This window comes from Neoarius graeffei, chromosome 5 (assembly GCF_027579695.1).
Source record: "Neoarius graeffei isolate fNeoGra1 chromosome 5, fNeoGra1.pri, whole genome shotgun sequence".
In the NCBI taxonomy this organism is placed as follows: domain Eukaryota; kingdom Metazoa; phylum Chordata; class Actinopteri; order Siluriformes; family Ariidae; genus Neoarius; species Neoarius graeffei.
Genome location: NC_083573.1, coordinates 79,510,407 through 79,538,151, shown reverse-complemented (window position 1 = coordinate 79,538,151; position 27,745 = coordinate 79,510,407). Strand labels below are relative to the sequence as shown.

Genomic DNA, 27,745 nt, shown 5'->3' with positions numbered 1-27,745 from the left:
AAAAAGAATTTTCCCTGATACGCAATTATTTTTGTTTAGTGGACCAAAAGCTACTGAATTTGAATCACAGACTTCCAATTTTATTGTTTTTTTTTTAAATAGAACAATTAATGGCCCTAAATTCTCCGTTATTTTTTCCTGCTTCACCATGACCCAATTCAAGATACTACGTCATGCATGACGTGGTGGGCTTTCCCCATTTGCGCAAGGCATTGTGGGATACAAATTTGAAACAGGAGAGAAAAATGGCGGACGTGAGTGTGCGAATGACATGTGAAAGACTGACTACAGTAACGGAAAGCCAGAAGAAAAGACGTTATGTTATATACAAAGGAAAGGAAACGCAGAGCCAAACTAATAAATATTGGCGGTCAGCGAGCACCTCGGTGTGATCAGCTGTTCGTTTATTGACAGAATCATGTAACTGTCAGTGCAGGGTCAAAGGTAAACCTGTAGATGGCAGTAATGCAACACTGTGGATGCCAGCTGCCATAAATCCCAAAAGAAGAAGAAAGTAAACCTGCGCATGCGGACATGAACTTCCTCTGTCTGCTTGACTGCGCGAAGTGAGCGATTTCATGCACATTATTTGCTCGGGAATCCCCTCAAATTAAATAACTTCCCAGCCACAGAATAGCCTGATATTTTGTGAGATCTCATCTCATCTCATTATCTCTAGCCGCTTTATCCTGTTCTACAGGGTCGCAGGCAAGCTGGAGCCTATCCCCCTGACTACGGGCGAAAGGTGGGGTACACCCTGGACAAGTCGCCAGGTCATCACAGGGCTATTTTGTGAGATATTACAGAAATAAACATATCTCACAATGACCAAACTTCAGAGGGAACTAAATTGCACCAATTTTATGAAATTGAAACGGCGTCTAGTTTTAAGGCTTATTTATGCAGCAAACCTCGACAAAAAAATAAAATAAAATAAAATTTTGCACAAAAAGATGCACAGAATGCTGAATGAAAGTTAGACTCATAACTATGTGACTAATGTCTGAAATGTGCAGCTGTAAAAGCTGAAACTAAACAGGCAATGTCCAGAAATACATGCACATTTACAAAATATACCAAAAAACCCTGACATGAACTGTAATCTAGGTATCTAAATTTGATTTTAAGGCATAAATAATCTGGTTTTCACGACTGAACTGAATGTCACATTGATTTACCATGTTTTCCATGGATACCATTCGGAGTGTATAATCTAGTTTAACAACATAGTTATTATTGCCCCCTTGTGGCCAAAGGTTTCTTGAAACGCATCAATCAAATTCAGATGTTCAGCCCAGTGGGAAGGTTATCTTGCCCAAACATGGGAGTGAAACCAACGAGTGACCACAGAAAGCAGCTGGCTCCTCAATACTCAAGCACTAAAATAAATTCCATTTCTAAAAAGACTTAGAAATCTGTTTGTTTGTTACTTAACATGAACCTAAAGACCTCAGTTCACTGGCATCCTCACATGTACATGGCACTACAGTATTTCATGGGAATACCTTTGGCAGAACAACCTAGGCATGATGAATAAAACACTGTCTAGATTTTTGTGTTTCTGTTGTCCATCTATCATAATCCAGTGTTCCCAATGGTATGTACGCATTTTCTGCTGATCAAACACATATTCAGGCTAGGCTTTATTACAGAAGACGACAGTAATTCATTGCTCCTAGCTGTAGAAAGATGCCCCGAAATGATGCTCCGAGACTTCATCAACAGTTTGTGCCAGTCAGAGGTGGACAAAGTACCCAACTTCATTACTTAAGTCAAAATACAGATCCCACTGGTTAAATGTTACTCCGATACAAGTGAAAGTTATCCAGTCAAGTTTTTACTCAAGTTAAAGTACTGAAGTACTTGCTTTTAAAAATACTTAAGTATTAAAAGTACGTTTTCTGTCAAGGCATTGTTGTATTATTGCCACAACGCTTACAAAACTTAATGTCTCTGAAACAACCGACTGGATTTACTGACGGGCTTGTAGAACCTGTCGAATAAACGCCTGGTAGAATGTTACAAAATGAAACACAACTGAACTGAAAAAGAACCATTGTCATTTTCTTTCTTTCTTTCTTTCTTTCTTTCTTTCTTTCTTTCTTTCTTTCTTTCTTTCTTTCTTTCTTTCTTTCTTTCTATTGTAACACTCCTCCCCACCCCCAGAAAGCAGCATGGTAGTGTTCTAACCCATCTCTGGTAGTGTGTGCACACATGTATGTGTATGTTAATGAGGAAGACAGTGGAATAACTGTAAATGCAGCTTGCTCAGAAAATAAAAATGACAATCCAACCTGCTTAAAACCCAGGTCCACACCTCGAGCTTAATAACTGCCCAACAGCAACACTGCTTTAAGCAAGACAAAAAAATATATACAAGCCCATCATCTGACATCAAAACAAAAAAAAGCAACAATTTGTTGTGACTGACTACAATACTGTCCATCTCACAGGTCGCGCGCGTGTGTGTGTGTGTGTGTGTGTGTGTGTGTGAGCGTGCACAAGTGTATGCATTCATGCACATATGAATCTGCCTGTGGAATCATGATGGTTTAATGTTAAGCTAGCTAGTCAGTGAAGCTCCACCTGACACGCTAGCAAAATCTTTTCAAACTCAAAATCATACTGGGTAGCTAACGTTACTAGAAAAGAAAGATTTCTACATTTTGTTTATTTGGCAAGATTATGCTAAAACATTTCTGAAAGGACTTCAGATAAGTTATTGTTATTCATGTTAGCGTAACTCTGTCTTTAGATGCTAACTAATAGTGTCCAAGTTAACTAGCTATGTGTTAACGTTAGCCGTGGACAAGGTTACGGCAACTTGGTGGGAAAATCCATAGAAAGGATTAATTTGACTAACCAGACTGCATAGCTATTGCAACATTATCGCTAGCTCTAAAAGCACAGACAACTTCACTGGAAGCTTTCTCTTGGAATAAAACGTTTACAGACCTCAATATGCTTCCGCAGGTTGGACGGCAAGTTTTTGTAGGCCGTGATGTGCTCCGTTTTAGGCAAACAAAGCAAACATTTAAAGCGAAATGAATCTTTAATCCTTTAAGAAAACTGAAACATGAGTTCTAGGTAAAGCCATGAGTGTGTGCGTTCCCCAGAAGAACCGCCTCCTTCCATTCTGCCATCAACTGATCGTGTTAAATAACGCTGCAGAAAAATCATTGAACTTGATTTTATCCAGTGTATAGACGTGACGTGACCCTAGTTATTACTGTCTCAGTGTCACCTGCGAAAAAACATCACGTTTTAGAAAAGAAAAGAAAAAAACATCCACTTTCAAAGCCGCTTCATAGTAACAAGTAACGAGGACCTTGATAGAAATGTAGTGGAGTGAAAAGTACGATATTTATCTTTCAAATGTCTCATCTCATCTCATTATCTCTAGCCGCTTTATCCTTCTACAGGGTCACAGGCGAGCTGGAGCCTATCCCAGCTGACTATGGGCGAAAGGCGGGGTACACCCTGGACAAGTCGCCAGGTCATCACAGGGCTGACACATAGACACAGACAACCATTCACACTCACATTCACACCTACGGTCAATTTAGAGTCACCAGTTAACCTAACCTGCATGTCTTTGGACTGTGGGGGAAACCGGAGCACCTGGAGGAAACCCACGCGGACACGGGGAGAACATGCAAACTCCGCACAGAAAGGCCCTCGCCGGCCCCGGGGCTCGAACCCAGGACCTTCTTGCTGTGAGGCGACAGCGCTAACCACTACACCACCGTGCCGCCCTCTTTCAAATGTAGTGAAGTTAAAGTCATAAGTTTCCCAAAAAAAATAATACTCAAGTAAAGTACAGATACTCAAAAAGTGTACTTAAGTACAGTACTCAAGTAAATGGACTTCATTACTGTCCACCTCTGGTGCCAGTCTACTGAAACAGAAGCTGTCACATTGCTTAAAAAACATCAGCTTTCACAAACAGCTCTAAAAAGAGCATTTTCCAACCACAATTGCAACTCCACTCTCCCAGCAGCCACGGATGCATGGTACGAGTAGCTATATTTACCACCCAGGGGTATAAATAGACGTAAACAGAGGAAGAACTGGCAAAGCTAGCTGTAAAAATACACTGGTGGAAAAGTGGGGAAGAAAAATGGTTAAGTGCAGACTAAACTTGTGGCTGTGCAAGCCAGATTTTTTTTTTTTCCATTTAGGGGAAGACTTCTGGAATTGCAATCAGATAAGTCTTGATAATGCCATCATGCCTACTCTGGGTGTAACAGAATGCCACGATGTGTATCTGGATCTTTTTGTGTTTAGTGTTCCAAATAATTCTGCATTTGTATCCATCATAAAACAAATTATCTGTTCATTCTTAATAATACATTCATATTCTGTTACATCCCCAACTTTTTGCCTCACATAGGTTCAAAGAAGCAATATTATATTGTTTTATTCAATATATAAATGACATTCCGTAATAACTATAAGCAACGAGACCGTCAGTGACAGTGTAGCTCTCTCTGGCCCCGTCCAGTCCAGAAGGAATGATCTAAAGTGGGCCACTTTATACAATAAATGTTGCAAGGTATATACGGTATATACAAGCAATATATCTAGAAGCTGTATACACCCTAGGAATACTGACCTATTTGCCAGAAAGAATCCAAAACGGTGAGGAATTGACCGGGAAGAAGCGATTTTTGCTAAACTGCTTATTAAGGCTTAATTAGTCCATAACTTCATTAATAATTGTAATGAAGCAAATCTGGGTAGAAGTTATATGCACCCTAGGTACCCCACCTTCATGCCAGAAAGAATCAAAATCAGTGAAGAACTGAGGGAGAAGAAGCAATTTGTGTGGAAACTGCTCATTAGGGCTTAATTATTTCATATCTTCATTATTAATTGCAATTATGCAAATTTGGGTAGAAGCTACATATATGCACCCCAGGCAGAGCTACCTTCCTGCCAAAAAGAATAAAAATCGGTGAAGATTTGAGAGAGAAGCAGCGATTTTCGTGAAATGTGGACAACGCCGGACGACAGACGGACAACACATGATGGCATAAGTTCGTCGCCTGTCAGCCAAATGAGCTAATAAGTACATCTTGAAAGCTTAATAAATAGCTAGTGGTACCTCAGTGGTTAAAGTGCATATCCTGGACCAAATTCATTTTTTTTAAATATGAAAGTATGTCCCTTTACACACTCATCCAGAAGGGTAATTTTGCACAAGGCCATCTGTCTACAGCAGAAAAAAATAAAATAAAACGCGTCTGGAAAAATCCCAAGGGAGTCTGGAGTAGAGGTCTGCGCGGGTCAGATTTTTCAGTCCCGCTCCCGCCTGCGCCCGCATTGTGCAGTCCCACTCCCGCCCGCGCCCGCAAAGAATTATGATTTTCAGTCCCGCTCCCGCTCGCGCCTGCATTGTGCAGTCCCACCCACTCCCGCCCGCCCGCAAAGAATTATGATTTTCAGTCCCGCTCCCGCCCGCAAATCCCACATGATGCAGACGTTTGCGTTATTTCTCAGGAAAGTTCTTGTCTTGACACAGTGTGATGGTGCCCCGCCCCCTACTTTGAGTGGATTTGAGCATAAATATCTACAGCTCACGTTTGTTATTGTTTACCTTGTTTCTGAATTCAGCATGTAGTATCTCTAATAATAATAATTAGTGCTGTCTAACAATTAAAATATTTAATCGCAAATTTTTATCACATGAGAAACCATTGTAGTTCTCTGATCAGCATAAAAAAGTAAATGGACTTGCTTTGTACCATTTTTTTTATTTTTTTATTGCAAAGCAGAGCTAGTAAAAGAAGTGAATTGATTTACTGCTTGCGTTAGTCTACAACTTTAATCAGAGAGACATGTTACACAGTGACGGTAGGCTTGACTCAATGCTATCCCAGAAATCCTTCCTGTAATATGCAAATTTGGCCGCCTCTGATTGGACAGCTAAATTTGCATATTACAGGAAGGATTTCTGGGATAGCATTGAGTCAAGCCTACCGTCACTGTGTAACCTGTCTCTCTGATTAAAGTTGTAGACTAACGCACAAAGTAAATCAATTCACTCATAGTTCTCTTGCTAGCTGGGTGTAAACTGTGAGTCATTAGAGTGATCAATGGCAAGTTTAAGATACTATTTCTCACTCAATCTGGCAATATGACTTTCTCTGCAAGTTTAGGTATCTTAAAATGTTTATTAATGCCAAATAAAATATCCAGCACAAATTATATATGATAGACATAAATTAATAATTAATAAATTTTATTTCAAGCATGTTTTTAGTTAGTGGGACTGCAGCTTATCACCGCTCCCACCCGCGCCGCATATGTGCACTTCCGGTCCCCCCCCCGCGCCCGCAATGAGCTTTCAAAATTTGTCCCACGCCGCACTGCTTTGCAGCGGGTCCCGCAAGTCCCGCGAGACTCCCGCGGGAGTGCAGGGCTCTAGTCTGGAGCCAGATTCGTGACGTCACCTGCGGAAGCGCCAGCAGGCTGCAAGAGCTCGCACAGTTTCAGTGCACAGCCTGTGTAGACCAAGTTTAGCAGCTAGCAATTTTGCATTTAAATATGGAATTGTCATCTGAGTGCAATGTGGGAAACGATGAGTACTAATCCCATAAAGATTGGTGTTGCTACACCCTCCGATACATCTGTTAACCATTTTAAATTATTCTTTTTTGGGGGCTTTTTCCACCTTTATTGGATAGAACAGTGTAGAGACAGGAAATAAGCAGGAGAGAGACGGGGAGAGATCGGGAAATGACGTCAGGTCAGAATCAAACCCGGGCCCCCGGATTTATGGTATGGCGCCTTATCCACCTAAGCCACGACGCCCTGATCTGTTAACCATTTTAATAATTACGTGATAACGTTGAAGAAATTTGCAGAAAACCACCAGGTCATTTTCTCATAAACAAACCAATGCTGACGTAGGATTCAGAGGGAGGCGTCCCGCACGTGAGATCATGAAAATCAATGTTTCCTGGGAAATCCAAATGCCAAGTTTTTTCAGAGGCGGACAAATTCGCCTCAAATGGCTTGATTTCAACTGAATTTCTCTGGTATTGCGCAAGGTAAAAAAATTGCACAAAATGCAAAACGTGACAGATATTTGACCAAAATTTAATATAAAATAGGAGAATTACATTGATCTTGCTCCTGAATTTACCCGTGATATGCACTTTAAAGGGCCCTGTGATGACCTGGCGACTTGTCCAGGGTGTACCCCGCCTTTCACCCGTAGTCAGCTGGGATAGGCTCCAGCTTGCCTGCGACCCTGTAGAACAGGATAAAGCGGCTAGAGATAATGAGATAAGATGAGATGCACTTTAAAACTTTGGGCTACTGATTGGAAGCTTGTGAATTCAAAGCCCACACTGCCAGTCTGCCACCATTGGGCGTTGGGTCCACCAAGCCTTTTACCCTCAACTTGTTATTCACTTTTGATAAAGGCTTCAACCAAATGAGTAAATGTAAATTAATTAATATCAGTAGCACTCGCTCTTATTTTATTGGTCCTGTTGGTAAACCATACACCAAATTATAATATATTTAAAAAATCTACAGCTATGGTCCTCACTGACGCACACAATATCAGCCCATTTTACATACATTCTATATAAGCTGCACTGGTTAGCTGTCCCTTTCCATCGTTCTTATAAGAAACTACAGGCACAGGCAGTTTCAGCTGTTTGGATAGTTAACTGACCAGAAAGGATCACTCATCACATCTCGTCCATCAAAAGAGTAGAGGGGGATCCCAGCAGGGAGAACGTGATTGGAGAAGATGCTTTCCCAGTTTTTAAACAAAACTTCACCCTGCAAAAATAGGACACACACTTTATTTATTGTACCACGATGTGGAAAAGAAAACGTTTTCAGCTCAGACCAAAGAAAATATGAACTGGAAGAGTTCATTTCTGATAGCTTTAAATCTCCAAATAGAAACTTTTTACTGCTTTTGAATAGCCCTCCCCTCTTACTAAAACACATCTACATATCAGAGAAGAGAAGTGGCTCACCCTGAGGTTAACAATGGGCATGCTGGTGCGGTAGGGCGGCTGCACAATGTCGATCAGGTCCTGTAGGTGGTGAGAAAGGAAAGCCCTGTACTCGTCTCGGATCCCCATGGCCTGAGCCTGGAGTCTGCACCGCTTATTCACTGAGTGGATGGAGCCCAGGTCCCCAGTCAGTGGTGTGTTCAGGGCAACCAGTCGGAGCTGTGAGGCATATTTACCCAAATGATGAGTCTTGGAACCAAACATGAGGTTCAGTTTACATTTTGATGACATTTACATCTGTTCTTCTTTATTTGACATGCATACAGTGTGCAGTATGTGCAATAAGTGATATTTAACTTAAAATTCAAAAAGAATCATCAACAGATCATTATGCAAATGTATAGTTATATTTTGGATTGCATTTATCATATGCTAAACAATCATTTTACCAAATAATCACAAGGTAAGTGTATAGTACAGTGTATAATAATAGCGTATCAGTCAAAAGTTTGGAGACACCTTCGAATTCAATGGTTTTCATTATTTATTTTATTATTAAGACATTTCATGTCTTAAAGTAATGATGGATGTCATTTCTTTTTACTTAGTTGAGTGGTTCTTGACATAATATGGATTGATACAGTTGTGGAACAGGGCCATTTACTGTATTTTTATGATTTACTATTTACTGTTTTATCTCAGACACGTTAAGAAGGCAAGAAATTGCACTAATTAACTTTTGACAAAGCACCTGTTAATTGAAAAGCATTCCAGGTGACTACCTCATGAAGCTGGTTAAGATAATACCAATAGTGTATAAAGCGTCATCAAGGTAAATGGTGGCTACTTTGAAGAATCTAAAAAATGAAATATATTTTAACACTTTTTTGTTTCCCAAATAATTCCATATATGTCCCATATGTTGTTTCATACTTCTGATGTCTTCAGTATTGTTCTACAACGTAGAAAAGAGAGTCAAAATAGAGAAAAACCTATGAATGAGTAGGGGTGTCCAAACTTTTGACTGGTACTATATGTCAAGTAGAGATAGCAAAGTAAATCTGGAAAAAAAAATCTCCCACTAAATCTACAATTCTGTCATCTCTAATTTTTCTGCAATTTGTACTTTGATGGGACAATGTGTACTTATAATAATAATAATAATGATCTCATTCATCTCATCTCATTATCTCTAGCCACTTTATCCTTCTACAGGGTCACAGGCAAGCTGGAGCCCATCCCAGCTGACTACGGGCGAAAGGCGGGGTACACCCTGGACAAATCGCCAGGTCATCACAGGGCTGACACATAGACACAGACAACCATTCACACTCACATTCACACCTACGGTCAATTTAGAGTCACCAGTTAACCTAACCTGCATGTCTTTGGACTGTGGGGGAAACCAGAGCACCCGGAGGAAACCCACGCGGACACGGGGAGAACATGCAAACTCCACACAGAAAGTCCCCCATAGGCCGCTAGGCTCGAACCCAGAACCTTCTTGCTGTGAGGCGACAGCGCTAACCACTACACCACCGTGCCGCCCCAATAATAATAATTATTATTATTTATACCATGCAAATTCAACTATACAGTTTTCAAAAGCGGGCGGCACGGTGGTGTAGTGGTTAGCGCTGTCGCCTCACAGCAAGAAGGTCCTGGGTTCGAGCCCCGGGGCCGGCGAGGGCCTTTCTGTGTGGAGTTTGCATGTTCTCCCCGTGTCCGCGTGGGTTTCCTCCGGTTTCCCCCACAGTCCAAAGACATACAGATTAGGTTGACTAGTGACTCTAAATTGACCGTAGGTGTGAATGTGAATGTTTGTCTGTGTCTATGTGTCAGCCCTGTGATGACCTGGCGACTTGTCCAGGGTGTACCCCGCCTTTCGCCCGTAGTCAGCTGGGATAGGCTCCAGCTTGCCTGCGACCCTGTAGAAGGATAAAGCGGCTAGAGATAATGAGATGAGATGAGTTTTCAAAAGCACCTAACAGCTAAAACAACTTACTAAATATAACTACTACTAATAATGTATAAAAGTAAATATACCTACAGTACATTTTGAAAAATGAATGCATTCATCCAAATACCTGCTGGAAAAGGACTGTTTCTAGCTTACTCTTGAAAACATTAAAATCAGTGGTGCATCCGAGGTCATATGGCAAAGAGTTCCATAGTTTTGGTGCAGCACCCATGAAGGCTCTGTCACCAAGAGAAGGCAGAGTTCTACAGTTCGGCGCTGACAGAAGGAGCTTATTGTTGGATCTAAGACTATAAACTGAGTTAGACTTAAAAATTAGCAAGCTAGAAAGATAGGGCCATATGATGAATGCACTTAAAGGTAGACTGCCTTTCAGATTTTTCAAGTGTAGGTCATAAAAAGAATTTTCCCCGACACCCAATTATTTTTGTTTAGTGGACCAAAAGCTACTGACTTCGAATCACAGACTTCCAATTTTATTATTATTATTTTTTAAAATAGAAAAATTAATGAATTTAGCGCCATGTGGCCCTAAATTCTCCGCTATTTTTTCCTGCTTCACCATGACCCAATTCAAGATACTATGTCATGCATGACGTGGTGGGCTTTCCCCGTTCACGCAAGGCATTGTGGGATACAAATTTGAAACAGGAGACAAAAATGGAGGACGTGAGTGCGCGAATGAAACGTGAAAGACCGACTACAGTAACGGAAAGCCAGAAGAAAAGGCGTTATGTTGCGAAGGAAAAGAAACGCAGGACCAAACTAATAAATATCGGCAGTCAGCGAGCACCTCGGTGTGATCAGCTGTTCGTTTAGCGACAGAATGATAGAACTGTCAGCGCAGGGTCAAAGGTAAACCTGTAGATGGCAGTAATGCAGCACTGTGGATGCCAGCTGCCGTAAAACCCAAAAGAAGAAGAAGAAGGTAAACCTGCGCATGCGCACACGGACTTCCTCTGTCTGCTTGACTGCGCGAAGCGAGCAATTTCATGCACATTATTTGCTCGGGAATCCCCTCAAATTAAATAACTTTCCAGCCGCAAAATGGCCTGATATTTTGTGAGATATTACAGAAATAAACATATATCACAATTACCAAATTTCAGAGGGAACTAAATTTCACCGATTTTATGAAATCGAAAGGCTGTATAGCTTCAAAAGTGATAATAATCTTAAAATCTCTCCTAAATTTTGCTGGAAGCCAATGCAAATCATAAAGAAGTGGTGTTATATGGCAAAACTTCCTCTGTGTACTTTCAGTTTCTCCATCAAAAGCAATGAAAGTAAATAATCCACCTTATTCATGTTCATTACACCTGTAACTGTTGCTTAAGGAAGTGCTTAAGGGCCTTTTGCATGATTCCCCACACACACACACACACACACACACACACACACACACACATATATATACACACACACACACACACACACACACACACACACATATATATATATATCTCATATATATATATATATATATATATATATATCATCTCATCATCTCTAGACACTTTATCCTGTTCTTAGACATGCAGTTAACCTAACCTGCATGTCTTTGGACTGTGGGGGAAACCGGAGCACCCAGAGGAAACCCACACAGACACGGGGAGAACATGCAAACTCCGCACAGAAAGGCCCTCGCTGGCCACGGGGCTCGAACCCGGACCTTCTTGCTGTGAGGCAACAGCGCCAACCACTACACCACCGTGCTGCCCACACACACATATATATATATATATATATATATATATATATATATATATATATATTTTTTTTTTTTTTTTCTGTGAACTTTGTGTGATCTTCAAAGAAAGATCAAATAGTTCCCAATATGTTTGCTTGAAATGCCCAGCCCAAGTCTCTCCTGTGCTTAAACACAGCAAGGCGCTATTTGTCATATTCTCCTCATCTTTTGTATCCTTATGCTTTTTGGAGCATCCGTCTTTCAAATGGACCTGCCATAGAGCTAACCACTAAAATAAACCTAGACTGGCTGGGATGTCCTGCAACAGCACTGGAGAGACAGCACCATAATTCATCGTCTAAAACAGGATACTTGGAAACCACAGAAATACAAGCTAGGACGAAAACAATAATTTTTTTCATATTACAATCTTTTTACAAAACCATAACAAATAACAATATCATGTATTTTTATCACTAAAAAGAAAAAAATAGTCAGAGAAAGACAGCCATTCTTACCGCACTTCCTGTGTGAATTTTCGGAGTATTGCTGAGTCGAGGAGTCAGTATTAAAGGGTGAGCCTAAAGAGGATTAGAGAAGAATTTTTACAGCTCGTGCGCAGTACATACACTTTAACTGGTGTGTATAGATGGTACATTTTTGTCATTCAAACACTTTCATGTATCTGCCAGAAAAGGATCTTATAATAATCTCATCTCATTATCTGTAGCCGCTTTATCCTGTTCTACAGGGTCGCAGGCAAGCTGGAGCCTATCCCAGCTGACTACGGGCGAAAGGCAGGGTACACCCTGGACAAGTCGCCAGGTCATCACAGGGCTGACACATAGACACAGACAACCATTCACACTCACATTCACACCTACGGTCAATTTAGAGCCACCAGTTAACCTAACCTGCATGTCTTTGGACTGTGGGGGAAACCGGAGCACCCGGAGGAAACCCACGCGGACACGGGGAGAACATGCAAACTCCGCACAGAAAGGCCCTCGCCGGCCCCGGGGCTCAAACCCGGACCTTCTTGCTGTGAGGCGACAGCGCTAACCACTACACCACCATGCCGCCCATCTTATAATAATAATAATCCGATATTATGTCAAGGCCAAAATTATAAACAAGCAGCACCGAAAAAAAAAAAGTTGTGGTCATCCAATTTAGTTATATTAAACTTTTAGCACAAAAAACAATTTAACAGAAACTTATTTTAATCATTATCAGCCATAACATAAATGAAATTTTCATAGCCCTTCGCCTCAAAAATCCCAAATGAACCTCAGCCTGTATCTAATTTAGTTACTGTGTTTAACTGAGCACTGAGTAAAATTTGAAGTACAGTTGAAGCCAAAGTTTTTATCCAAACCTTGGCTTAAGTTTACATATACACAGAGGTGAACCATCAGGGCCTTCTAGGCCTCAGAGAAGGCCCAAACATATCAGCATTTCAAATGTTATATTTAATTTCTTTAATTCTTTCATAATTTCATGATAATTATTCTCTTCTAATTCTAATTTGGCCTCATTTTCTATCACATTTGCTTCAGAAATGAAAGGGTCACTGTCCTGAAAATATTAAAATCGAGTTATCCAGTGAGATTTTTTTGTTTGTTGTCTCTAGGCTGAGAAGAGTTTAGAGCTGCTCACTCATTGGTTAGGACTTCATTGCCGGGACAGAAGGTCATGGCGGTGTCTGTTTATGTAGGAAGTGACAGATGAATTAACCAATCAGATTTTGATTTATAGTGGGAGGGACCAAAAATTTATCACCCTCAGCCTTCTCGAAGGCCAACATGAGCTTAACTGTGAATCGGCGCTGTCAGTGCAGCAGTGAAGTCACCTTCCAGCTGGTGTAGCGTTCATCAGTAGTGTTAGCGAATGCTAATAAAGCAGTCAAGCCAGTGCTATCGAGAGCAAGTAGCACAGGCTAATGACTGAAAAACTAAGATTTCCGTCTCCAGACTCTTCTTCCACGCTGCATGCTCACCACAGTATTTTTCACTCAGACTTAAGTATTCATTTCCCTGTGTAATTTGCTAAGTTACTTTTAAAATCAACATCGACAGCTACACACAGTGGAGCTACCTGGCAGCCTGCCGCTAATCCCTTACAAAATCCTTTGCCCTGCTGCTTTTTTGGTGTGTCTGGCTAAGGTTTGGCCGAGCTGAAGTCCCAGCTCTAATAGTAACGGTTCACCACTGCATATATACATTGTCAATATTTAGTGGCCTTGTCTTTTCATCGTGCAAATTCAAATCAAACATTTGGAGTAGTCCTCCCCAAGTTTCTCACAATACTTTTACCTTATTTTAGTTTTGCTCACTCTTCCTGACAGAACTGGTGTAACTCAGTCAGGTTTATGGGTCTCTTTGCTCAAACATACTTTCATTTTAGTCCATACATTTTCAGCTAAGGGCTTTGCTATGACCACTCCAATACTTTCACTTTGTTGTCTTTAAGCCATTTTGTAACAATATTGTAGATATGCTTCGGATCATTATCCTGCTGAAAGTCAGTTGTGATCAAGTTTTAACTTTCTGGATGATGTCTTGAGGTGTTTCTACAGTATTTGTAGACAATCTTCCTTCCATTTTCTGATGTGCACCAGTTATTTTTAAAGCAACACACCCCTATAAGATGATGCCACCACCCCCATGCTTCACAGTTGGGATGGAACTGATTATTAGGAGTGAACAGTTCAATCATTGTTTCATTTGACCACAAAACATTCCTCCAAATGACTAGTGATCACCTGCAAACTTCAGACTGACTTCTTTATGCCAGTCATGAAAAAGTGGCTTTTTTCCTGACACGATATGCCTTTCAGGCCAGAATGGTTTAAGACTCTTTTAACAGTGGATGTATGCATTTTAGTACCTGATGCCTCTAACTTCTTCACCATTTCCTTTGTTGTTATCTTGGGGTTCAGACCAAAGTTCATTCATCGCTGAGAGTTAATTTGTGCCTCTTTCTTGAACAATGCAGTATCTGTGTTGCCACAAGACTTTTTTTGCGTGTGAAGAATTGTACACAATTGCTAGTACAGATGCATGTGGTACTTTCAGTTGTTTGGAAATTGCTCCTTAGGACAAACTGGACTTGTCGAGGTCCAAAATTTTTTGCTGCGGTCTTTATCCACATCACACAAAAACAGATTTTGTCAATAAGAAAGTGCTGTTTTCCAGTCTAACACTGAACTTACATCATCTTGTGAGAGGACGGTAGGGGAATTCACCTCAATCAACCCTCCGAGCTGGGAAACAAAACAAAAGAAAACAGTGCATATCTGCATCCTGCAACTATGATTTGGCAAGTTTTTAACATGAGGTAAGTTTTCATTTATGAGTTGTTTCACAATAACTATTTTTTATGTACTAATAGTGATACAGTGTCTAGCTGTTAGGAAATACTGTACCTAAAATGTTCTGATACAGCACATTGTGACTGACACAGAATATATGTATACTTAATAAAAAGAAAAGTAAAATATCACCTGAATCTCTCTCCAACCCCCTCGAACCTTGAGGTAGAGTTTACTTGTGTCTGCAACCATGGACAATGTTCCCTCTTCAACCACATGTGACTCATGCTTCATGGCATAAAGACTTGGGTATTTCTTTACCTGTAACAACATTATGTATTCATTATAGTCACAGCACACAGGTGCAATTTTGTACTATATATTAGGTATGGCAACGGAATAGATCCAAGATGTAATTAGTTATTAAATAAATAATAAAAAGGTGGGGGCTTTAGTTGATTTTCTGGGAGGCTGATTCAGATGTCTGCATGTAGTTCATGCTTCGGAGGTTGCCAGATTTTTCCTTGAGTAGAAGCATTGGAGACAGTTTTACAATAGCCAAAAGACTGATCACCTGCAAACTTCAGACTGATTTTATTTTATTTTTAATGCCAGTCATGGAGAAGTGGCTTTTTCCTAACACAATATGCCTTTCAGGCTAGGATGGCTTAAGACTCTCTTACTGTAATGGTGGATGTACATACTTTGGTACCTGATGCCTCTAACTCCTTCACCAATTCCTTTGTTGTTATCTCGGGGTTCAGACCAAAGTTCATTCATCGCTGAGAGTTAATTTGTGCCTCTTTCTTGAAGAATGCAGTGTCTGTGTTCCCTAAGATTTTTAAAGAAATGTATACAATTGTTCGTACAGATGCATGTGGTACTTTCAGTTGTTTGGAAATTGCTCCTTAGGACAAACTGAACTTGTGGAGATCCAACATTTTTTGCTGCGGTTTTACCCACATCACGCAAAAACAGATTTTGTCAATAAGAAAGTGCTGTTTTCAGTGAAAGACTGGAACTTACATCATCTTGTGACAACTTGATGACAACCGTCTTTAAAAACATAAAAGCACTTGCCTTTCAGCCCCCCAAAAATGATTATGGGATAGAAAATGCGGACTGTCAACATCATGAAAGAAAAAAATGACTTACAGTACCAGTCAAAAGTTTACACGCACCTTCTAATTCAATGTTTTTTTCTTTATTTTTATGAATTAAAAGACACTTCATGTCTTAATGATGGATGTCGTTTCTCTTTACTTACTTGAGTGGTTCTTGATGTAATATGGATTACTAGAGTTGTGGAATAGGGTTATTTACTGTATTTTTATTATTTACTATTTACTTTTTGATCTCAAAAACAGTTAAGAAGGCAATAAATTGCACTAATTAACTTTTGACGAAGCACACTTGTTAATTGAAAAGCATTCCAGGTGACTACCTCATGAAGCTGGTTAAGATAATGCCAACAGTGTGCAAAGCATCATCACGGTAAACAGTGGTGACTTTGAAGAATCTAAAATATGAAACATATTGAGTTTTTTTTAACACTTTTTAATTTATCACATAACTCCATATATGTTCCATATGTTATTTAATAGTTTTGATGTCTTCAGTGATGTTCTTCAATGAAGAAAATATCAAAATAGAGAAAACCCTATGAATGAGTAGGGGTGTCCAAACTTTTGTCTGGTAAAGCACGTTCAAGGACAGAATTGGATCTGTTTTTGCCAAAGTCCATTCTTCCTTGTGTATAACTCTTCTGCAACAGACGGAGTTGTGTGTAAGTCTGTAGTTACCGGTATGCCTGAAATCTGAATGCAAATTTGTGCAGTTTCGTTCTTAGCTCTTCACTATGAGTGTGTAACTCATCTCTGAATCTGGCCCTTTGTGTTGTGTGATGATGAGCGTCACTCACTGATGCAGAGCCACCAGCAGCTGGTCCTGGTGGACCAGGAGGACCTTGAGGCCCAGGTGGGCCAGGGATAGCAGCAGCTGGAAAATTACAAGAATACTTTAGTATGAGTCTCTTTATTGTGAAGATACATAATTTTATGATTCGTCCACTAAGAGGCCACCTGATACCTCATAACTAGCATGCATCATCATCATCATCAGAAAGGGAAGTTTAACCCTTTAAAGTCTAATCTTATTATTTGGTTATTCACAGCTTTTAATTACTGTGAATTTTAATGATTTAGCATGGAGTTACAAAGTGATGAATCTGACTGTGGACCTGGTAACAGGTTTTGAGAGTTTAACAGGTTAACAGTATCATCAGGAATTTTTTAATCATAGTGGCTGAAAGGAGGATTAATTTGGCGCTTCATCCAAACCAATTATTACCAATGAGTCTAGTACAAAAGAAAATACTTTACAGTTCAGAAGGTGCACAAATGGACAATTCAAATATCTATCTTTTTCAATGCTGTGCCTAGAAAATACCAAAGAGAACTCAACATTTTATTCAGCTCTAACTTCTTACCAGAGCTATAACCAGGAGGTCCAGGAGGTCCGGGAGGGCCTCGGAGTCCGGTGGCACCAGGTCTCCCAATACCAGGAGAACCGGGTGGCCCCTGAAGTCCCGGACGACCAGCAGGCCCAATGATTGATTCTCCTTTAGGTCCCTTCAAAGAGAAACAAGAACATTTAAAAAATTGCTCCTGATTATTTCCCGTAGCAGATCCTTAATACAACCCCGATTCCTAAAAAGTTGGGACAAAGTACAAATTGTAAATAAAAACGGAATGCAATGATGTGGAAGTTTCAAAATTCCATATTTTATTCAGAATAGAACATAGATGACATATCAAATGTTTAAACTGAGAAAATGTATCATTTAAAGAGAAAAATTAGGTGATTTTAAATTTCATGACAACAACACATCTCAAAAAAGTTGGGACAAGGCCATGTTTACCACTGTGAGACATCCCCTTTTCTCTTTACAACAGTCTGTAAACATCTGGGGACTGAGGAGACAAGTTGCTCAAGTTTAGGGATAGGAATGTTAACCCATTCTTGTCTAATGTAGGATTCTAGTTGCTCAACTGTCTTAGGTCTTTTTTGTCGTATCTTCCGTTTTATGATGCGCCAAATGTTTTCTATGGGTGAAAGATCTGGACTGCAGGCTGGCCAGTTCAGTACCCGGACCCTTCTTCTACACAGCCATGATGCTGTAATTGATGCAGTATGTGGTTTGGCATTGTCATGTTGGAAAATGCAAGGTCTTCCCTGAAAGAGATGTCGTCTGGATGGGAGCATATATTGCTCTAGAACCTGGATATACCTTTCAGCATTGATGGTGTCTTTCCAGATGTGTAAGCTGCCTATGCCACACGCACTAATGCAACCCCATACCATCAGACATGCAGGCTTCTGAACTGAGCGCTGATAACAACTTGGGTTGTCTTTCTCCTCTTTAGTCCGAATGACACGGCGTCCCTGATTTCCATAAAGAACTTCAAATTTTGATTCGTCTGAGCACAGAACAGTTTTCCACTTTGCCACAGTCCGTTTTAAATGAGCCTTGGCCCAGAGAAGATGTCTGCGCTTGTGGATCATGTTTAGATACGGCTTCTTCTTTGAACTACAGAGTTTAGCTGGCAACGGCGGATGGCACGGTGAATTGTGTTCACAGATAATGTTCTCTGGAAATATTCCTGAGCCCATTTTGTGATTTCCAATACAAAAGCATGCCTGTATGTGATGCAGTGCCGTCTAAGGGCCCGAAGATCACGGGCACCCAGTATGGTTTTCTGGCCTTGACCCTTACGCACAGAGATTCTTCCAGATTCTCTGAATCTTTTGATGATATTATGCACTGTAGATGATATGTTCAAACTCTTTGCAATTTTACACTGTCAAACTCCTTTCTAATGTCGCTCCACTATTTGTCGGCGCAGAATTAGGGGGATTGGTGATCCTCTTCCTATCTTTACTTCTGAGAGCCACTGCCACTCCAAGATGTTCTTTTTATACCCAGTCATGTTAATGGCCTATTGCCAATTGACCGAATGAGTTGCAATTTGGTCCTCCAGCTGTTCCTTTTTTGTACCTTTAACTTTTCCAGCCTCTTATTGCCCCTGTCCCAACTTTTTTGAGATGTGTTGCTGTCATGAAATTTCAAATGAGCCAATATTTGGCATGAAATTTCAAAATGTCTCACCTTCGACATTTGATATGTTGTCTATGTTCTATTGTGAATACAATATCAGTTTTTGAGATTTGTAAATTATTGCATTCCGTTTTTATTTACAATTTGTACTTTGTCCCAACTTTTTTGGAATCGGGGTTGTAATTTATGAATTAATTCTTAGCTATTGCTACCAGAGAAACTACTTTCATGTGGATTGTATCTCAAGGAGCTTTCTCTGCTCTGGTAGCAGCACAAACAGGAGTAATTTATTTGTTGCTTGTTACACCATGTGAATTTGAATTCATGAAGCAAAAGGTACACACTCAGCAAAGTGCACTCTGCCATTATTTTCATCGTCGTTTGAACCTCATTTCATTTATTTGTTTTGCATGGATTCTTTTTAATCTCTGAATAAAGGATTTCCATTCCATCCATTTCTAATTACATGAGGCATTGGCTTGCTTAAAAAAAATTAAGCCAGTTTGTTATCAGGGCAATTGTCTGTCTGTCTGTCTGTCTGTCTGTCTATCTATCTTTTACAAACGCACATGAACCATAAATTTTCAAGTCACAAAAAAAGATCAAACGAGCATACAGTTAAGAGAAACGGTGTGAGTTTGATGAGGAAAAATAGAGATATGAAGAAATATGATTGAAAGTGGGAGGCAGAGGCAAAGGGGAAAAATGCAAGGCAGACAAGAGAACAAACCAGAAAAATTGAGATGGGAGAGATCAGAGAGATGTGAAAGGGAGATAGAGAATAGAGAGCAAGGCAAGAGGATAAAAGAACATGCAATCAATCTATCAGCAAAGGCCAATGTTTTCAAAATGGAATTATCTATATGGTTACCTGATTTACAAGACAAATATAATGTTGCACAAAAATGTGTGTGTGCGTCCGTGCGTGCGTGTTTACTGACCACCAACCCAGACATTCCTGGCAGCCCTGGAAGCCCAGCTTCACCTTTTTCTCCCTTCTGGCCCTGGAAACCATGGTCACCTTTCTCTCCCTGTCACACACACACACACACACACACACACACACACACACACACACACACACACACAGAATGCAAATAGATAAAAGAAAAAATTCACATAGCTTATATGTACATGACAAATAACCACACAAGTGTTTTCTAAATAAATGCAGACAAAACACAGTGTGTTCTGCAGGTTAAGACTTCGAACACATTCTTATTCAGTCACGGTCTGGTGATGGCCATCAAAGAAGTGAAATCAACAGATGTCTCCAACTCACCTTGATGCCTGCACCCAGCATAGTAACTGTGATCGAGACAAAAAGTTCAAAAACACAGTTTAAATAATGGCAATGTTACAAATAAATAAAAGAAAAGGTACCCAATATGGTACTATACATTATATATATATATATATATATATATAAACACACACACACATCATTATCATCATTGTTTAATGTCATTTTTCCCCTCTATACAGGGGTTAGTCTCTCAATGGCTGCCCACCAACATCCTGTCCTTCAGGCTATTGGTTCCCATGGGGGGTCAACCATTCTGGTCAGTATATGCCACCTCTTTCTGTCATGTGTGTCTTGTGCAGAAATCCCTTTTTCTTGCATGCCCCTCTTCACACAGTCACTCCACCAAAGCTTCTGCCTTCCTTGACTTTGTCTACCCACTACTGGCATCTCTAAGGCAGTCCTGATATAATCTTTGCTCCTCTTGACATGCCCATACCACCTAAGTCTTGATTCTTTCTCATTGATGCATGACACTCCAAGCTGTTTTTGTATCTGTTCACTTCTCAGCCGGTCTTGTAGACTTACACCCAAAATCCAACGCAGTATATATACATACAAACCCAAGTCAGAAAAAGGCACAAAGTGATGAAGTGTTTCAGTGTTATTGTGTCCTATTCTTCCTGCAAACAGGTCTGAAGGTATGAAAGAGTACAGGGTCATCATTGTCATAGTTTTCATTTCAAAATTTGCCACACATTCTCTTTTGGAGACAGAGAGCACAGGCACCCTTTTCTTCCACAGCCATGCCTTTGTAATGTGTGCAGAATGTGGTTTTACATTGTCTTGTTGAAATATCCCTGGAAAAGATGTCGTCTTGAAGGCAGGATATGTTGCTCCAAAATCTCATTGTACTTTTCTGCATTAATGCTGCCATCACAGAAGTGTAAGTTACCTTTGCCAAGGGCACTGACACAACTCCATACCATGACACACCCTGGCTCTTGGACTTGTTGCTGGCAAAAGTTTTCCATACCATCCCAACTTTTTCTGATTTGGGGTATCTATCTATGTACAGTGGGGCAGAAAAGTATTTAGTCAGCCACCAATTGTGCAAGTTCTCCCACTTAAAAAGATGAGAGAGGCCTGTAATTTTCATCATAAGTACACTTCAACTATGAGAGACAGAATGGGGGGAAAGAATCCAGGAAATCACATTGTAGGATTTTTAATGAATTAATTGGTAAATTTCTCGGCAAAATAAGTATTTGGTCACCTAAAAACAATCAAGATTTCTGGCTCTCACAGACCTGTAACTTCTTCTTTAAGAGGCTCCTCTGTCCTCCACTCATTACCTGTATTAATGGCACCTGTTTGAACTCGTTATCAGTATAAAAGACACCTGTCCACAACCTCAAACAGTCACACTCCAAACTCCACTATGGCCAAGACCAAAGAGCTGTCAAAGGACACCAGAAACAAAATTGTAGACCTGCACCAGGCTGGGAAGACTGAATCTGCAATAGGTAAGCAGCTTGGTGTGAAGAAATCAACTGTGGGAGCAATTATTAGAAAATGGAAGACATACAAGACCACTGATAATCTCCCTCAATCTGGGGCTCCACGCAAGATCTCACCCCGTGGGGTCAAAATGATCACAAGAACGGTGAGCAAAAATCCCAGAACCACACGGGGGGACCTAGTGAATGACCTGCAGAGAGCTGGGACAAAAGTAACAAAGGCTACCATCAGTAACACACTATGCCGCCAGGGACTCAAATCCTGCAGTGCCAGACGTGTCCTCCTGCTTAAGCCAGTACATGTCCAAGCCCGTCTGAAGTTTGCTAGAGAGCATTTGGATGATCCAGAAGAGGATTGGGAGAATGTCATATGGTCAGATGAAACCAAAATAGAACTTTTTGGTAAAAACTCAACTTGTCGTGTTTGGAGGAGAAAGAATGCTGAGTTGCATCCAAAGAACACCATACCTACTGTGAAGCATGGGGGTGGAAACATCATGCTTTGGGGCTGTTTTTCTGCAAAGGGACCAGGACGACTGATCTGTGTAAAGGAAAGAATGAATGGGGCCATGTATCGTGAGATTTTGAGTGAAAACCTCCTTCCATCAGTAAGGGCATTGAAGATGAAATGTGGCTGGGTCTTTCAGCATGACAATGATCCCAAACACACCACCCAGGCAATGAAGGAGTGGCTTCGTAAGAAGCATTTCAAGGTCCTGGAGTGGCCTAGCCAGTCTCCAGATCTCAACCCCATAGAAAATCTTTGGAGGGAGTTGAAAGTCCATGTTGCCCAGCGACAGCCCCAAAACATCACTGCTCTAGAGGAGATCTGCATGGAGGAATGGGCCAAAATACCAGCAACAGTGTGTGAAAACCTTGTGAAGACTTACAGAAAATGTTTGACCTCTGTCATTCCCAACAAAGGGTATATAACAAAGTATTGAGATGAAATTTTATTATTGACCAAATACTTATTTTCCACCATAATTTGCAAATAAATTATTTAAAAATCAGACAATGTGATTTTCTGGATTTTTTTTCCTCATTTTGTCTCTCATAGTTGAGGTATACCTATGATGAAAATTACAGGCCTCTCTCATCTTTTTAAGTGGGAGAACTTGCACAATTGGTGACTGACTAAATACTTTTTTGCCCCACTGTATCTGTCTCTCATTTGAAAAAGTATTCATACCCCTTGAACTTTTTCACATTTTTCCACCTTACAACCACAAACTTAAAAGTTTTTTATTGAGATTTTATGTGATAGACCAACACAGAGTAGCACATAATTGTGAAGTGAAACGAAAATGATAAATGTCTTCAAAATTTTAAACAAATAAAAATCTGAAAAATGTGGTGTGCATTAGTATTCAGCCCCCTGTACTCTGATACCTCTAAATACAATCCAGTGCAATCAATTGCCTTCAGAAGTCATCTAATTAGTTAATAGAGTCTTACTGTGTGTAATTTACTCTCAGCATAAATACACTTGTTCTGTGAAGGCCTCAGTGGTTTGTTAGAGAACGCTGAAGAACAAACAGCATCATGAAGACCAGAGAACTCACCAGACAGGTCAGGGATAAAGTTCTGGAGAAGTTTAAAGCAGGGTTAGGTTATAAAAAAATATCCCAAGCTCTGAACATCTCAAGAAGCACTGTTCAATCCATCATTCAAAAATGGAAAAAGTATGGCACAACTGCAAACCTACCAAGACATGGCCGTCCACCTAAACTGACAGAGCGAGCAAGGAGAGCACTGGTCAGAGAAGCAGCCAAGAGACCCATGCTCACTCTGGAGGAGCTGCAGAAATCCACAGCTCAGGTGGGAGAATCTGTGCACAGGACAACTATAAGTCGTACACTCCACAAATCTGGCCTTTTTCGAAGAGTGGCAAGAAGAAAGCCATTGTTGAAAGACAGGCATAAGAAGTCTTGTTTGCAGTTTGCCAGAAGCCATGTAGGGGACACAGCAAACATGTGGAAGAAGGTGCTTTGGTCAGATGAGACCAAAGTTGAACTTTTTGGCCTAAATGCAAAGCACTATGTGTGGCAGAAAACTAATACTGCTCATCACCCTGCACACACAAATCCCCACTGTGAAACATGGTGGCGGCAGCATCATGCTATGGGGATGCTTTTCTTCAGCAGGGACAGGGAAGCTGGTCAGAGTTGATGGGAAGATGGATGGAGCTAAATACAGGGCAATACTGGAAGAAAACCTGTTGGAGGCTGCAAAAGACTTGAGACTGGGAAGGAGATTCACCTTCCAGCAAGACAATGACCCTAAACATACAGCCAGAGCTACAATGGAATCGTTTAGATCAAAGAATATTCATGTGTTAGAATGGCCCAGTCAAAGTCCAGACCTAAATCCCATTGAGCATCTGTGGCAAGACTTGAAAATTGCTGTTCACAGACGCTCTCCATCCAATCTGGCTGAGCTTGAGCTATTTTGCAAAGAAGAATGGGCAAAAATTTCAGTGTTTAGATGTGCAACGCTGGTAGAGACATACCACAAAAGACTTGCAGCTGTAATTGCAGCAAAAGGTGGATCTACAAAGTATTGACGCAGGGGGGCTGAATATTAATGCACATCACATTTTTCAGATTTTTATTTGTTTAAAATTTTGAAGACCATTTATCATTTTCTTTTCACTTCACAATTATGTGCTACTCTGTGTTGGTCTGTCACATAAAATCTCAATAGAAAACTTTTAAGTTCGTGGTTGTAAGGTGGAAAAATGTGAAAAAGTTCAAGGGGTAGAGGCACTGTATATATTAGTTAAGGACACTAAAAAGTGACATACTTGTGGGACCTGGAGGGCCAGGAAGACCCCTTTCACCCTTCTCCCCTTTGGCTCCAGATGTTGAACAGCTGGCTCCCTCTTAAGGAGACAAATGGGGAAAGCAACAAATGAAATCAAAAGTGCAAAAGAGTACTGAGCAAAAATCCATCACTTGTGAAATTTTATTATTTTAAAGCTCTGAAAAGGAGAGTTATTGCTTCACTGAAATTAGTGATTAAACGCAAAAGAGAAAGTGCGAATGACATTTCTTATTTTGTTCTTCTTAAAAAATTAAAAAATTTTGTTCTTCATGTCATGTCAGCTTGAACAATTACATCAAACGGTCTTGTAATCAAAGGGGCATTAAATCAGCATGATTTGAAAACTAACCTGCAGTGGAACTGCCGTTGATCTGTGCAAGCCCAAAAAAGGGAGAAGAACACAGAATTACAGGTCGTCAGGAAGGGCAGAATTTGAACAGTAGTAAACAAAGTAGTGTTAATCCAAACAGAATGATTTTAGATTGAAACCAGCTGGGATAGTAATCATGCACTGGACAAACAGGACATTTAATCCATGGAGCAGAAAAAAAGAGAACACTCAAACATAAAACACTTGTGTTATACGCACGCATGTTTTTCATCAGACAAAATACAGTGGCGTTGCTGTTTCTTCAGTAGTAGCAACCAGTTTGGTTTAGTAAACGAGCTTCTATCTATCTATCTATCTATCTATCTATCTATCTATCTATCTATCTATCTATCTATCTATCTATCTATCTCTGAAGGTAGTTCAATCTCATTTCACAGATACACATTTTAGAAACATTTTGTTGAGATAGTTTGCATGAAACTCTTTGTTCACTGACACCATCCACTTTTTCTTGAAAAAAAGAAAAAATAATAATCCAACCACAAGCATTTTAATTGTTTTCAGTCTGACCTTATGGTTTTAAGTGATAATTCTTTCACAAACATATCTACTCATTTTAGTTGCTGCATGTCTATTCTGAACTGATCGCCCAAATAATGTAATATATCAATACACTATATGTTTGTGTCTTCTAATTTAATTTTTCTTGAGGTAGCTGGACTGGACCACATTACATACAGAAGAAACAGCAAATTAGAAGTAATCACAAGCATTTGAATTTTCCACTTCTTCCATCTAATATTCAGAGGTTAGTTCATATATTTGTGTTTTAAAGGAATCGTGTCATGATCACACTCAGTTAGTTCATCACGAAATGAGGAGCAAAATCATACCATGTTGATCTGTCATGCAACATGCTCATCACCGATGCAGTTCAGATTTTAGTCTTTTAACTTCTGTGAAAGTTCAATGATTGACTGGACTTGGGCACAAATTTGCATTTCAAACTATGTTTTATGACACCCCCAACTCCAAAAAAGTTGGGACGCTGTGTAAACTGTAAATAAAAACAGAATGTGATCATTTGCAAATCATGGAACCCCTATATTTCATTGAAAATACACTGAGTGCAGAATTATTAGGCAAGTGAGTATTTTGACCACATCCTTTTAATGCATGTTGTCCCACTCCAAGCTGTTTAGGCTTGAAAGCCTACTACCAATTAAGTATATCAGGTGCTGTGCATCTGTGTAATGAGAGGGGGTGTGGTCTAATGACATCAACACCCTATATCAGGTGTGCATAATTATTAGGCAACCTCTTTTCCTCTGGCAAAATGGGTCAGAAGAGAGATCTGACAGACTTTGAAAAGTCTAAAATTGTGAGATGTCTTGCAGACGGATGCAGCACTCTTGAAATTGCGAAGATGTTGAAACGTGATCACCGAACAATCAAGCGTTTCATTGCAAATAGTCAACAGGGTCGAAAGAAGCGTGTGGGGAAAAAAAAGGCGCAAAATAACTGCACATGATCTGCGGAAAATCAAGCGTGAAGCTAACAAGCAGCCATTAGCATCCAGTTCTGCCATATTCCAGAGTTGCAACATTCCTGGAGTGTCAAAGAGTACAAGGTGTGCAATACTGAGGGACATGGCCAAGGTAAGGAAGGCTGAAAAACGACCACCACTGAGTAAGGCACACAAGATAAAACGTCAAGACTGGGCCAAGAAATATCTTAAGACTGATTTTTCTAAGGTGCTGTGGTCTGATGAGATGAGAGTGACTCTTGATGGGCCAGATGGATGGGCCTGTGGCTGGATCAGTAATGGGCACAGAGCTCCACTCTGACTCAGACGCCAGCAAGGTGGAGGTGGAGTACTGCTATGGGCTGGTATCATCAAAGATGAGCTTGTTGGACCTTTTCGAGTTGAGGATGGACTCAAACTCAACTCCCAGACCTACTGCCAGTTCCTGGAAGAAACCTTCTTCAAGCAGTGGTATAGGAAAAAGTCAGCATCTTTCAAGAAGAACATGATTTTCATGCAGGATAACGCTCCATCTCATGCGTCCAAATACTCCACTGCATGGCTAGCCAGTAAAGGCCTGAAAGGTGAAAAAATAATGACATGGCCCCCTTGTTCACCTGACCTAAACCCCATAGAGAACCTGTGGTCCATTATAAAATGTGAGGTCTACAAAGAGGGAAAACAGTACACCTCTCTGAACAGCATCTGGGAGGCCGTGGTTGCTGCTGCACACAATGTTGGTCGTGAACAGATAAAGAAATTGACAGAATCTATGGATGGAAGGCTTTTGAGTGTCCTCATGAAGAAGGGTGGCTATATTGGTCACTGATTTGTTTTTGTTTTGTGTTTGAATGTCAGATATGTTTATTTGCAAATCTGGAGTTGTCATATCAGTGTACCTGGTGAAAATAAATAAGTGAAATGGCTACATATTTGGTTTTTATTAAGTTGCCTAATAATTCTGCACAGTGAAAGTTACCTGAACACATACATATTCTCCTAAAATGGCCAAAACTAAAAACGCCCCACTCTAACTTCCATACATATTCAGCTTTGATATTTATGAGACTTTTTGGTTGATTGAGAACATAGTTGTTGTTCAATAATAAAACTAATCCTCAAAAATACAACTTGCCTAATAATTCTGCACTCAGTGTAGTACAAAGACAACATATCAACTGTTGAAACTGAGAAAGTTTATTGTTTTTTTGAAAAATATA

At 40.2% G+C, this 27,745-nt stretch overlaps 1 protein-coding gene across 2 annotated transcripts in view; it reads right to left on the bottom strand.

The window, feature by feature from the left end:
* The window catches only part of LOC132887089 (collagen alpha-1(XVIII) chain-like), a 214,242-nt gene that overhangs the window by 6,785 nt on the left and 179,712 nt on the right, over nucleotides 1-27,745 (bottom strand). For both annotated transcript variants that reach the window (XM_060922455.1, XM_060922456.1), the window contains 11 exons: nucleotides 25,019-25,040; nucleotides 24,650-24,727; nucleotides 20,363-20,388; nucleotides 20,022-20,111; nucleotides 17,452-17,593; nucleotides 16,885-16,961; nucleotides 15,156-15,284; nucleotides 14,865-14,915; nucleotides 12,169-12,231; nucleotides 8,004-8,201; nucleotides 7,691-7,800 (listed from right to left, as the gene is read on the bottom strand). In XM_060922455.1, the coding sequence (XP_060778438.1) occupies nucleotides 7,691-7,800; nucleotides 8,004-8,201; nucleotides 12,169-12,231; nucleotides 14,865-14,915; nucleotides 15,156-15,284; nucleotides 16,885-16,961; nucleotides 17,452-17,593; nucleotides 20,022-20,111; nucleotides 20,363-20,388; nucleotides 24,650-24,727; nucleotides 25,019-25,040 (986 nt within the window). The remainder of the gene's footprint in view (nucleotides 1-7,690; nucleotides 7,801-8,003; nucleotides 8,202-12,168; nucleotides 12,232-14,864; nucleotides 14,916-15,155; nucleotides 15,285-16,884; nucleotides 16,962-17,451; nucleotides 17,594-20,021; nucleotides 20,112-20,362; nucleotides 20,389-24,649; nucleotides 24,728-25,018; nucleotides 25,041-27,745) is intronic.